Below are 13,004 nucleotides of genomic sequence, written 5' to 3' on the forward strand. Positions count from 1 at the left end.
CAACCTTCATCATAAGAAGTCTCATAGGGCTGTACAGACTACAAATACATCATTCCCTGATCAAAATGTTCAGACTAATGGCCAATTCCTGCAGTCCTGGAACGCCTCAATTTCCTGCATTGCTATTTAGTAAAGGTATAAGATGACGGCCTTGTGAAAGGGCGTGGCTGAGTGCGTTCACCTACAGGTGAACCTAAAGGTATGAACTTCTTTCCTCCCCCTACGTCATCCGTCGTGGCCCTTTCCTTTATCCGGCAACGCCTCCCATTGGTTGGCACATGGCCCGGTCCCTAAGAGGCGGGGTCAGGCTGATTGCTAGAGGAGGAAAAGGCGGAGCCTGGCTGCCCTACAACAAGTGAGAGCAGAGGAAGGGACTGCACGTTGCCACGGCAACCCAGGGGACATAAGAGTGGAGGACATGCAGGTAAGCTAACATCTTGCAGTGGCAATAGAAGTACTTGCTCAAATGCCCGTTTGTGTGTAAATTAATGTCTGCGTGCACACGCTTTCGTGTACTGTGAGTGAGAAAACTTGTAAGTGGGAATCCTATTAGTCTTCTATTTGTGTTCTTGAAAAGTCCCACTAAGCTTCTCCTAATCTGTTTGTGTGTGTGTTTGTGTGTGTGCACACTTTGTGAGGCAGTTGTCCATGTATTTATTATTTTTACTAAAACTAAATATGAATAAAATGATGACTCACAACACGTGGTAAGCTTTCTCTCCTGGCTTTGATCCCTTTGATCTTCGGCAAAATGAACATCAAATGCGACAGAAACAAAATGAAAATAAATCCAAACAGCTTTTTGCCATTCCATGTATTCCGTTACTCCCCAAGCCCGCACAAAATTTAGTAATTTTATTCACATTTAGTTTCTTTTGTCTTTTATTAGCATATTTGGTATTGGAGTCATCCAAAAGTAATCAAGTTAAAGTAACCCTACCCAACCCTGCCCACTTGTCATTGCACATGTGTCTATGTGTGTAAGTATGTGTAAAAAGTAAGATTTCATTCATTTTAGCCAGTATGTTTGACTACTATTGTATTTCTATTGAATCTAATCAAATCACATAGACTGAAAACTCTTGTGTCGGTAACCTGGTGCATGCTGGGTAGCTTTGACTTGATTTGACAATCAGTGTTCTAGACCAGAGGCCACAAGGGAAACCACCTTTGTCACATTGCAATGTGGTCTTCTGCTATCTAAAGAAAACATTTCTTCTTCCGCAGCGTGTCAAAATGACTGGGAACAATCCAAGCCATGAACATTTACTAGGGGCCTCTTAAGTCTAGGGAACTCGGCAACAAACTTGAGGAGCTCTGGAATAGAAGTTGTCAACATGTCCCAGTCAGGAAAAGTGCTGCACTTGTACGTGGAGGTGCGATCAGCAGGTGAGGAAGAAAGAGCTCAGAGGATGGGAGGTGAAGGAAGGACTCACCTGGTCCTCCCATGTCCTGACCTTCTGCCTCACTCTCAAAGAAGCTCAATACTCTCCAGTCCCGACCCTAGTTCGGAGCATTCCTTATGCAACCAGCGTAGGATGCAAGGTGGGTGGCATGGCTCTCCCCCTTCCAGCTCTTGCTCCGGGAACTCGGGCAGCCTTATCGGCCGACACCCAGAAGGCTTGGGTTCATCTGCCAACTTCCACCAGGACCATATGTCAGCCAACGCCTTCGAGGACTTACTCCAGGTGCTTACTGAAGCCAGTCAAGGACATCAGTACTCGGCCGTTGCGCCGTCGTCAGATGCGTATCCCTATCAGAGGCCGACGCCTACATGTAGTAATCCGTCTTCACGGTTTGGTGGCCTGTCTGCACCTTATACACCCGCTTGCCCTCACCGCCCATGCCAAGTTGAAAGTTCTGGCGGTCAGGAGAGGAAGACATCTGTTGTGACTTACGGCTATATCGAGAAAGCCAATGTTCGCAGAGCAGGTGACCGTCAACCTTTTCTGCGCCAAAACGAGCCTGGCAAGGAGGGGCCCTTTCCTCCCGCCTACCGTAGAAAACGACTGAGTGACCCATTGGCATCTGGCAGTCGTGTTGGACATACCAGTCCCTGCCCCGTTCACCATCGCACTACAACCTGCCCCGGTTCTCCTTTCCCTCACAGAAACGAGGTCGCTCGAGATGCCACCTTCCGAGCTTTGGAGGAGTTTGGATCTCCGGAATTGAGGCGACGCTTTGCTGGTCGCAGCAATGAGAATTACGACCCGGCTGTGCCTAGATACCGCGGGTCGTCTGGCTGCCGCTCGTGGGCAGGGTCCCCCATCCTCCCACATTGTACCCTCACTTTGCCAGCCAACACTCATCTCCAAGATCAAGACAGACAAGTCTCTTTTAATGCTGCAAAGGGAATGGGCAGACTACCTGCGTCCAGGGCCCATTCCGAGTTTTCGGCCAACGAGCGTAACTCTCATAGCCCTGTCCATCCACCCTCCATCCAGGAGTCAACCTGGTCGGAGGACAACAGTTCCAGACTTTCCTGCTCATTTCAACCACCCTTACAAGATGGACGGCCCAAAGATATACAGCATGAAATGAGTGGCACCATTGGTGGTGCGAGAAGCTCCTCCCCTTTTTCCGACACAGACATTTTTCCCGGACTACTGACTCCCTCTCCAATGCCTTCCCCAAGTGAATCTGTGATGACACTCAGCCCAATTATTGGAGAGTCCCAAGCGCATTCCGGTCTTTGTGAAGACCCTACGGCTGAACCCCCTCACCAGAACCAACCAAACCCAAGATGGAAGCAAGACAAATCCAAATTTCAACACACAACTGCGACCAGCTCACCTGTCTTGACAAGGAAAGGACAGGGTTCCCCTTCGACTTCTCGTCTTACAGTAACCCCGCTCAATGAACACCAGCCGGCACTCTCGGTTGGTGACCGCCAGGTGTTACGACGAGAGACTCAGCAGCGCCATTCCTCAAAGTGCATCGAACCCGGGGGGAGACTCCTCCCTTGCCAAGCAGCTGAACCTTTACCATCCCCAAAGAGAGAACTCCGAAGCACTGGTCCCATCCAAGACTGTAAACACAAGTCCACAAACTCTGTAGCAAGGCCTCTTAAAGAGCGTTTCAAAAAGGAGACAGAAGACAAGGCAGGACCAGATCAGCGCAGACAGGTCAGCAGTTTGTCTGGAGCTCGACCAGAGATTCCTCGAAACATGGACACGGTCGTCGGGGCATCCTCACAGAGCTACAGCGGTTTGACGAGAAACGCGTCTCCTGAAACTGTTAACCAGCCCGGCTGCGATACAGGCACTAGTATAACCCTGAGTCCATCATCGAGGTCACAAAAAATTGCCCAAGCCAAGTGGAACTTCCTGTTTGGGGCGCAGAGCCGGGAAGACGGTATGTGAAGACGAGTTGCTGTATTAAATGATTGAGTAGAAGTCACTTATGTTGTCTTTAGGCCTTCCTGGTCCCAACTTGCTTAGCCCCTCCTCAGTTGAGTCGAACGACGGGAGGCGCCGGAGGTCGTCTCGCCGCCGCCAGGTCCATCAAGTGAAGGTCGAGCTGCTGTCCAGCCGGAACGGAGGCGCCGGTCCTGAGACGGGTGTGCTGCGGCGCAGCGTCAAATACTCCGAGACGGATCTGGACCACGTGCCGCTGCGCTGCTACCGAGAGACTGACCTTGATGAGGTGATGCGCCTCGACTTGAACCTTTCATTCATATTTGATCAGGAGAGGTTTTGTGTGAATGATTAGATAGATACTCTGATGATTTGGTTATGACAGGGCTGATCTGGCGGACTGTTCTCCACACAGGTGATGCGGGCGGAGGCAGCTGAGGAGAACGGTGGTGATGCTCAGCCGAGGTTAGGCCGGGGCGAGGAAGGTAAGACTGCAGACAAGGAGGAGGACAAAGAGAAAGACAACTCATCAGTCAAGAAGGGAGAGCACTCGAAGCAGAAGGCCACCTCAGACGGCCTTAGTCTGTTGCTGAAAGGGTGAGAAGTCATTTTAGGTAGGCTGTCGTGAAATATAACACTCTTTAAGATAAAATAGAAATGACGCCGCAAAAATCCTAACAAGCTTCTGGCGAGCTTGGTCATGAGAAGCTAAAGGTTCTTGGTATGTTCAGTGAGGTCGCCAGAGGCGTTTGTGAACACCTCTGTGTAGCCAATATGCCTTAGAGATGGGTTTCATGAAGACGACAGGAGGCAGCGCGTGACCTTGTCTTTCATTCCAGGATGCCAGAGGCTGAGGGCCATGCTCAAAGCAAGAATGGCAGTCCCTGTCGGCCCTCAGACAACCTTGATTCCTTCAGTCGCCATTTTGAAAGCATTTTGGAGGGCCAGCGGGCCAAAGGAACCTCCTACAGCAGCCTGGACAGCGTGGACCTGCTCACTTCAGGCTCGGCGCCTGTCTTTACCTTTGACCTGCCCACGCTGACTCCTGAGGTTCAGGTGGAGGAGCGCCCCGTAGCTAAGTTGTGACTATTGCTTCTATTCGTGTTTAAAACTTAGTTTCTTTGTCTCTCAGAGTCGAATCTGTGAAAGTGCCAAGAACATCATCGAGCTGAGTTTCGCCCCATTGTCCCAAACGGACGGTCAGCGTTCTCCCGGTTCCATCGCAGCTGGAAAAAAGCCCGTGCGGCGCTCCATCCTCAAAGCCGGATCAGCGCCGTCACTTCATAGTCCCGCCAGGTGAGTCTACATCCAGGGTTCGGACGGGTTCTTAAATCCTTGATAATGCTCTAATTTTAATGTTGTGTTTCAAGGATTGAAATATGCTTTCAGTTTGGGTGAAGAGCTTGTAAATGTTTGAAATTGTTGCCATGTTTCGTACCAAGTCTGCTTAAAAAACGATAGGTGCATGCTACACCTAAACAGGCCCCTACAAAGTATCAGTACAACAAGTACGTATCAATCATGGATATTAAAATTGAGGTACTGTTTCCCATGGGTAAATTGTAAAAGAAAGAAATTCCTGCAACTGAAAATTTAAGCTACTACATGCTAAAAGATCTAAATGATTTTATATCGGAGAGCAATCTTTTTGAATCAATGCAATCAGGATTCAGGGCTAACCACTCTACTGAGACAGCCCTGATTAAGGTAACCAATGATCTTCTCCTGGCAATGGACTCCCCGCTTCATCACTCTTGCTGCTGCTGGACCTTAGTGCTTCCTTTGACTTAATAAATCACACATGTAAATCAAAGATATGTTTGTGGTTCTGCAAAATACATTCCTACTGGATTTCTAATTTAAATGGTACTGGAGAAAATGGAAAATTTGCTTTAAAAGTCCTTAAAAAGTGCTTGAATTTGGCCGTGAAAAAGGTGTCTAAATCCTGTACATTGTGATCTGGATTTCACGACGATAGGAGCTGCCAATCTTGAAATTGACCATGGGTTGAGTTGATCTGCTCCACTCTGTGTTTGGGGACTGGCTGCCGCCTCTTGTGGGCAGGTCCCTGGTATGTTTTTGGGGACTGGCTGCCGCCTCCTGTGGGCCGGTCCCCGGCTTGTGTTTGGGGACTCGCTGTCGCCTCCTGTGGACCGGTCCCCGACTTGTGTTTGGGGACTGGCTGCCGCCTCCTGTGGGCCGGTCCCCGACTTGTGTTTGGGGACTGGCTGCCGCCTCTTGTGGGCAGGTCCCAGGTATGTTTTTGGGGACTGGCTGCCGCCTCCTGTGGGCTGGTCCCAGGTATGTGCATACTAGTACTAGTGAGTACTAGTACAGATCCTGGACTTAAAGAGCAAATGGACAGTCTGTCTCACCTCATCAGAGACACCTACACAAAATTAACTGTCCATCGCACAAAATCAATGTCATCAGATGCATGTTTCATCAGATCTTGCCACTCATTTGAAGTTTTTGTAGCGGCCATTTGTTTTCCACTGGATGGTGTGAGAGCTTTATGTATGGAGCCAAAAAATCTCTTTTTGAAGTTGCAACTTCAACTAAGTGGAGAAAGTGATAAGTAAGCTTCAGAGAGAGTAGTGGTCGCCACGGAGACGATTTCGGATCAAGGGAAGTTTGATCGAAACAAATAAATGTGACTTGATGTCACGTTTCAATTTTGCGACAGCGCTGAGACGACTCGGCCCAGTAAACTTCCTGCCGGCCGGCCTCTCTCTTTGTTGGCGCACGGAAATATTTGAGGGACAGGAAGCCTCGTCCGAGCTCAGGGAGACGACCCCCACAACTCTGGGTCTGAGAAAGACAGATTGACCGTCAAGCGGACCTTCTCTGACGGGAGACATTTGCACTGTGTTGCCATGGCAACTGGACAAAGACGCCAACACGTCCTCGAGAAAAATGTTAACAATTCTGCCAATGTATTCTCTTTGTCAGCCACGATTAATGAAGCTAACCCGCTTAGTTGGGAGAGGAAGCTGGATTCTACTAAAATTCTTCTTTTCAGGGAGCGTTCGCAGGCCGAAGACTGCGCAGAGCCCGATCCTAAGGCCGCCAAACGCCTGGCAGAGCGCCTCCACCGGCTGCAAGGTTTCCGCAAGTCGGAGGTTTCCTCGCATCTCGGGAAAAAGTCCGTAAAGATGCTCGCCCGTGTGCTCGTGCAGCCGCGTAACTTGTACACACGTGTCTTTTTGCAGCGACCGTTTCGGGAAGATGGTGGCGGAAGAATATCTCAGTCGCTTTGACTTCAACGGACTGACCATCGACCAAGCGCTCAGGTTGGTGGCACCCAGCACAGAGTTCAAAGGGCTCTGATCTTCGGCCCCAACTTGACTCCATCTCCTCTCGTAGAACCTTCCTGAGCAAGTTGACGCTGACTGGAGAAACTCAAGAGCGGGAACGCGTCCTCGCTCACTTTTCCAGAAGATACCTAGCCTGCAATCCACGCAGCCGTGCCAGCCAAGGTGCGCACCTCCACGCCAATGTTCCCTCTAAGCTGCGTGAGTGCGCAATTTCGCACTACCCAGAGCTTTTCTGCGCACAAGAAAATCTAGCCAGCTCACAAAAATCAGGGCTCAAAATTGCTAATTAAGAAGCGAATTAAGTCAAAGTTACAGTGCATGAAGGTAAAAAGACACGGGTTCCCCTGACGTTGTGTTCTAAATGCGGTATTTGGAAGTCTAGGTCGAAGTAGAACAAAGTTGAGTAGAGTCAGTAGAGTTTGTCGAGAACCGGCTTCTTCGGCTCGGCTCACTAAAAGGAACCGGCTCTTTCGGGTCCTCAACGGCTCTTCAGGTTGTTTTTGCTTCTTTCATCCCTATATGACCAAATATTAAGTAAAATTATGTACAAAATGACTTAAAGGAAGGGGGAATAGAACAAAAAAGAAAAAAATACCAAAATGAAAATGTAGTGAAAAGCTGAGAAAAAAAAGACACAAAAGGAAAAGAAAAAAGAAGGAAAAATTCAGAAAAAAATCCAGAAAAAAGAAAAGAAACAAAGGAAAAAAAAGTAAATAGCGAACAAAACGAAAAAAAGCAACAGCTAGGAAAAAATCAACACAATAAGATTAAAAAAAATAGAAAAAAACGGAAAAAGAGGAAAAATTTTGTGTTGCATTCAAATAATTTCCAATTATACCAAGTCAATCTTGTTGCCAACATTTTACTTCCACTAAAAAATTTGTGTATCGTGCAACCGACTAAATAAGCCCCCAAAAATGTTAGTATTATGCGACAAAAGATACCAGGTAAAAAAAAGAAATGAAAATCTTGTGAAAGAATTGTTCTAAAAACAAATGACGTTTGTAGGCCGTACAACCTTTGCAATAATACATGAGTCAATTCATTCAAAAGTGAAATTTTTTTTTGCACTGCCGGAAACTCAGCAAAATGTAACGTGATGTCAAGTTTTGGACATGTTTGATAATGATTTAGTTGCCACACTCGGTATTGCTGTTACTCACTGTTGTTTCAAGCGTTGCTTACCGACTTTGTGTTGAACGTTCAGACCCCTGGAAAATTACAGGGAACATTGCTCCACGCTCTAGTCAAGTCAAGTCATGTTTATTTGTGACGCCCTTAATCACAAAGAGTCTCCAAGGGCTGCACAGGTTATTGCAAACCACAGACTATTATTACAGACTATTATTACACCATCCCCTGGTCTAAAAGACCAAATTTTTGCTTTGCTGAATGGTTTAACTTAGCTGAAGTCTTTGTAGAGATCGTCACAAGATGTCGCCGTTCATTTTTACTCAGTTCTTATTAAGAAAGAGAGCAGTGCATGCTTCCACGATCCGAAGATCGTCGGACACGGGTAGCTGATGGCAGAAACGCGGAAGTGGCACTTCCGTGTTGAGCGAGGATAGTCGTAGGCGGCGGGAAAGCTGACCGATAGCCGGGACGGGGGAGCAAGGGCGGTATCGAGTCCAGAAAAAAGGTCGGCAACAGGTATCAGGCAGGAAACAGGGCAAAACAGGTCGATGGCCAGGACGGAAGAGCAGGGCAGAAACGGGTCCAGAAACAGGTCGGCAACAGGTATCAAGCAGGAAAAATCAGGGCAGGAGTGGTCGGAAGGTTCAGAGCTTGCCTAGCTGAAAGCGTAGGTTTGCAGGATGATTGGCTACCTGTTACTTTTCATCCCCTCTGTCTTCCTGTCACCGGTGGTCAGTCCGTCTGCAAACCTCAGCTTACGCTAGGCAAGCTCTTCGACCCTGACTCTCTCCTGTTCTGATACCTGTCTGTTTCCCGAACCCTTTTCTGATCCCGACTACGATTTTGCTCCCCCGTCCCGGCTACTGATCTGTTTTTTCCGCTCTCGACACCGCCATCGCTCGCCACGGAAATACCACTTCCGCGTCCGAGCAACCTGCTCCCCGCAACCAGCGATCTTCTTCCTAATAAAACTAATAGAAACGCACGCAAGTGGGTCCTGTCTCCGTTCTGGTCCTGACATTATTGATTATTAGAAGAATGCACTTCCCTTTGAAAATCCTTTAAAATGATAGTTTAGTACAGGGGTGTCAAAGTCATTTGAACTCGGGGGGCCACACGATAGAACAAACATTCCGTCGGGGGCCGGACTAGTAGATTAAAGAGAGATAAAGAAATACAATAATCCCTCGGTTATTGCGGTTAATGGGGACCACAACCACCCGCGAAAAGTGAAATTCCGCGAAGTAGGATTTTTTTTTTTTCTATTATTATTTTATTTTATTATTATTACTTTTTAGACCTGCGAAGCTCTGAACCCGCGAACGTGGAACCACGAAGTGGCGACGCCCCTTCAAAAATGCTTAAAAAATGATATATATAATTTTTTTTTTCCCCTTAAATTATTTTATTTTATTATTATTTTTTTTTTAGACCCGCGAAGCTCTGAATCCGCGAAGTAGCGAGTTCCCACTGTAAGAGAAAGAGGGTAAAGGAGAGAGGGTGTGACAAAGAAAGAAAAAGAGAGAGAGGGAGCGTGAGAAAAAAAGAGATAAAAAGAGAAGTCGTGAGAGAGGGGGAAAGAAAGGGAGCGGAAGAAAGAAATCCAAAGAGAAATAGAAAGACAGAAGAAGAGAAAAGAAAGCGCGAAGGGTAGGAAGAGAGAAGAGAAAATGAAAAAAGGAAGTTAGAGCAAAGGAAGTTAAAAAGACACAGAGAGAGAAAGAGACAAAGAGTAACAAAGGAAGAGAAAGAGACATAGAGAGTGAAAGCGACAGAGACAGAGAGTGGGGGAAAAGGGGTGCAAAAGAAAGAGAGAGAGAGAGAGAGAAATAAATACAAGTACAGTGTCTTTGGCAACATCAAGTTGACATATTTCAACCTGCAGCTTGTTTTTCTCTTGCGCTTCTCTGGTGGTTGTCTCGCGGGCCGGATTCAATCCCTTAGCGGGCCTTATCCGGCCCGCGGGCCCAACGTTTGACACCCGTGGTTTAGTACAAAGCATCCTAAAAATGGATCCATGTCTTGGATAACTCTATTTTGCACCCCATTTCCTCTTGCTTTTGACCCAAAGTGTTTTTGCGGTCTTCTCTCAGACAGCGTCCACACGCTGACTTGCGCCTTGATGCTGTTGAACGTGGATCTCCATGGAAACGTGAGTGTTAGCGACAATTCGCGCTCTCCGAGACTTGTTGGGAACAAGTTGCTAACCCACGCATTGCGTGCGTGCAGAATGTGGGCAAGAGGATGTCGTGCAGTCAGTTTATCTCCAACCTGGAAGGTCTCAACGAGGGCAAAGACTTTCCTAAAGAAATGCTGAAGGTAAAAGTTATCGTGAGAACATTTCATACAAGCAGGTACAGATTCCAGGAGTGAATTGTGAAAAGAATTGTTTTATAGCAGGGGTCAAGTCAAGTCATTTTTATTTGTTTGGCCCTTAATCACAAAGAGTCTCAAAGGGCTGCACAGACCACATATTATTGCAAACCACAGACTATTAAGACACCATCCCCTGATCTACAACCTACATGAGGGCAAGGAAAAACTCAAAAACCTCAACATGAGGACAGTCAAGTCATGTTTATTTGTGAGGCCCTTAATCACAAGGTACTCAAAGGGCTGCACAGACCACGTATTATTGCAGACTTCCGACTATTATGACCAGGGTTGGGTAGGGTTACTTTAACTGGATTACCGTATTTTCCGCACTATAAGGCGCACCGGGTTATAGGGCGCTACAATGGGAATGTCGACAAAACAGTCAGATAGTTCAGTCCAACTTCTTACCCCCTTAGCATTCCCAAAGCTTGCAAAGAAGCAAATACGTGTCGAGAACACGTGCGGATGCGGTGTCCGTACGATGTCACTCAAATGCATCGTTCCATCATTCGGAAGGTTAAAGTCTTGGGATTTAAGAAATGCCAACCATTCCTTAGTTTCTATTTTCTTTTTTGCTCGCAACTTTACTGTGCATATGACAATAAACACTTGGAATTGAGTTTGATTTAAAAATAGACACTCCATTCCATCCATTATCTGCACCGCTTATCACAGAAACATCGAGTTCAGTCTGAAACAAGATACAGGGAAAATATATAGCCGGAGTAGCTCACCGAAGTCAATGTGTTCAATAATGTGCAACCATGGTCCTCTTATATCCGTGAGTGTAGTAAATACAGGAGAATAAAATATTTACAAATACAGAATAGTAAAAAATGCTTTCTCTATGCCGTCAACCCAACGTGTGATTCACATTCATCTTTTTGGGTCAATTGCAGGCTTTTTTTTGCCGCTTTAGCCTATGCCAGCCTGTAAATGATAAAAAGGATCCGCCCCCTTTACCTCCGAATAACTTTAGCCAATAGTGATCGATTCAAATAGTGATTGACACATTGGTTAGCCAATGAAACGCCGGTAAATAAATCCCAGCATACACCGCGGACTACTTGGCGTTCGGGGGAAAATCTAGTCGGCGGCTGCTGCATTACTTGCAAGACTTTGCAACTTAATATTGATCCATAAATAAGGCGCACTGTATTATAAGGCGCATGGTCAGCTTTTGAAAAAAAATAAAGGCTTTTAGGTGCGCCTTATAGTGCGGAAAATACGGTACTTTCAATGACTTTTGGATTACTCCAATACCAAATATGCTAATAAAAGACAAAAGAAACTCAATATGAATGAAATGACTAAATTCTGTGCAGGCTTGGGGAGTAACGGAATACATGGAACGGCAAAAATGATGTTGGCAAGCTGTTTGGATTTATTTTCATTTTGTTTCTGTGGCATTTGATGTTCGTTTTGCCGGAGATCAAAGAGATCAAAGTCAGGAGAGAAAGCTTACCACGTCTTGTGAGTCATTATTTTATTCATATTGAGTTTATTTTGTCCTTTATGAGCATATTTGGTATTGGAGTCATCCAAAAGTCATTGAAAGTAATTTAATTAAAGTAACCCTACCCAACCCTGGTCATAAGGAGCACCATTACCTGTGGTGTGTCTTGGGCAGGTATACCCTGGTGGCGCCGATCCCTCTCCAGGCCAACCTAGCTTTCAAGAATAAAAATCAAGCCCATTGTAACCCTTTGATGCATTATATTACGAATTATTATTCGTAATAACCCTACCCAAACCTGCCCCTCAAATACTTCCAGCAACTTACTCATCACGTCCTAAATGATTGACAGCCGAGGAGGCGGACCACAACAGCCCTTCACGCGCCGTCATTGGCCGCAGCTGTCGAGGGAAAATGCGCAGTGAGAGAGAGTTGATCAGTGAGGAGGGCGAGCAAGGAGACAGAGCGAGAGAGAGCGAGGTAGAGAGCGAGCGTCTGCTGGTCACAGACGAAGAGGAGGAGGACGAGTGTTTTCACGCAGGAGGAAGGACGCATTTTCTCCCATTTTTCCATCAGACCAGATTTTTGGGGAACGGCGGCCATTTTAGCAGGGGACCGTCCTGCGTCACAGGGCGGACGGAAGCCAGAAGCTCCAACGTCTGGGCAGAACTTCGTAGACCCAAGTGACTCCTTCTGAGCTTTTTCGGGGAGATCCAAGACCTGGCGGTGTTGGACACCGGCCCGTGCCACCATGATCGGCGTCAACAGCATCCAATCGTCCGGCCGGCTGCGTTCCCGCTCCCTTGGTTCCGTGCGCAGTGGCGCTCGGGATTCCAGGGACCCGGAATCGTTCCGACGCTCCAGGACGCCCCGTTCGCGCTCGCTAAAACCCTTGGCGTTCCCCGATCTGCTGGGGCAAACGCGGGACGAGGCACCTAGGAACGCCAATAACAAGAGGAAGACCAAAACCAAGACCAAGACCAAGGCCAAGGTAGACCCACAGCCCATGGCGTTTGCCAGCCTGCACAATGTGGGCCACATTGGCAAAAGGAGCATGTTTAAAGGATAGCGGCGCCTGGTTCACCTTAGTACAGGTTCTTGGTCATTTCTATCAAAAGTTCTGATTTTTTTTTTACATAAAAGCAAACTAGATGCTCTCTCTGGCCGCTAGAGGGCAGTGTTGAGTTTCTATAGTGTGCTGAGTTGGTCTAGGTCAGGGGCTGTCCTCAAAGAGCCTGATGGAACATATACATTCACCTACTCCATCATGTAAAATAACTCGAAATATATTTATATATCCATCCATTATCTGCACCGCTTATCCCCAGTAGGGTCGCGGGGGTGCGGAGCCCATCCCAGCTATCC

At 47.2% G+C, this 13,004-nt stretch overlaps 1 protein-coding gene across 2 annotated transcripts in view; it reads left to right on the top strand.

Moving 5' to 3' along the window:
* psda (pleckstrin and Sec7 domain containing a) overlaps positions 1 to 13,004 on the top strand; it is a 26,420-nt gene continuing 13,416 nt past the window's right edge. For both annotated transcript variants that reach the window (XM_088351934.1, XM_088351936.1), the window contains exons 1-11: positions 1 to 424; positions 1,228 to 3,354; positions 3,416 to 3,645; positions 3,772 to 3,953; positions 4,196 to 4,412; positions 4,489 to 4,652; positions 6,379 to 6,501; positions 6,569 to 6,649; positions 6,723 to 6,835; positions 9,901 to 9,959; positions 10,037 to 10,126. In XM_088351934.1, the coding sequence (XP_088208060.1) occupies positions 1,338 to 3,354; positions 3,416 to 3,645; positions 3,772 to 3,953; positions 4,196 to 4,412; positions 4,489 to 4,652; positions 6,379 to 6,501; positions 6,569 to 6,649; positions 6,723 to 6,835; positions 9,901 to 9,959; positions 10,037 to 10,126 (3,276 nt within the window). In that variant the 5' untranslated portion in view covers positions 1 to 424; positions 1,228 to 1,337. The remainder of the gene's footprint in view (positions 425 to 1,227; positions 3,355 to 3,415; positions 3,646 to 3,771; positions 3,954 to 4,195; positions 4,413 to 4,488; positions 4,653 to 6,378; positions 6,502 to 6,568; positions 6,650 to 6,722; positions 6,836 to 9,900; positions 9,960 to 10,036; positions 10,127 to 13,004) is intronic.

The sequence above is a fragment of the Urocampus carinirostris genome, chromosome 13 (genome assembly GCF_059441175.1).
Source record: "Urocampus carinirostris isolate Australia breed hairy pipefish chromosome 13, RoL_Ucar_1.0, whole genome shotgun sequence".
Taxonomy (NCBI): Eukaryota; Metazoa; Chordata; class Actinopteri; order Syngnathiformes; family Syngnathidae; genus Urocampus; species Urocampus carinirostris.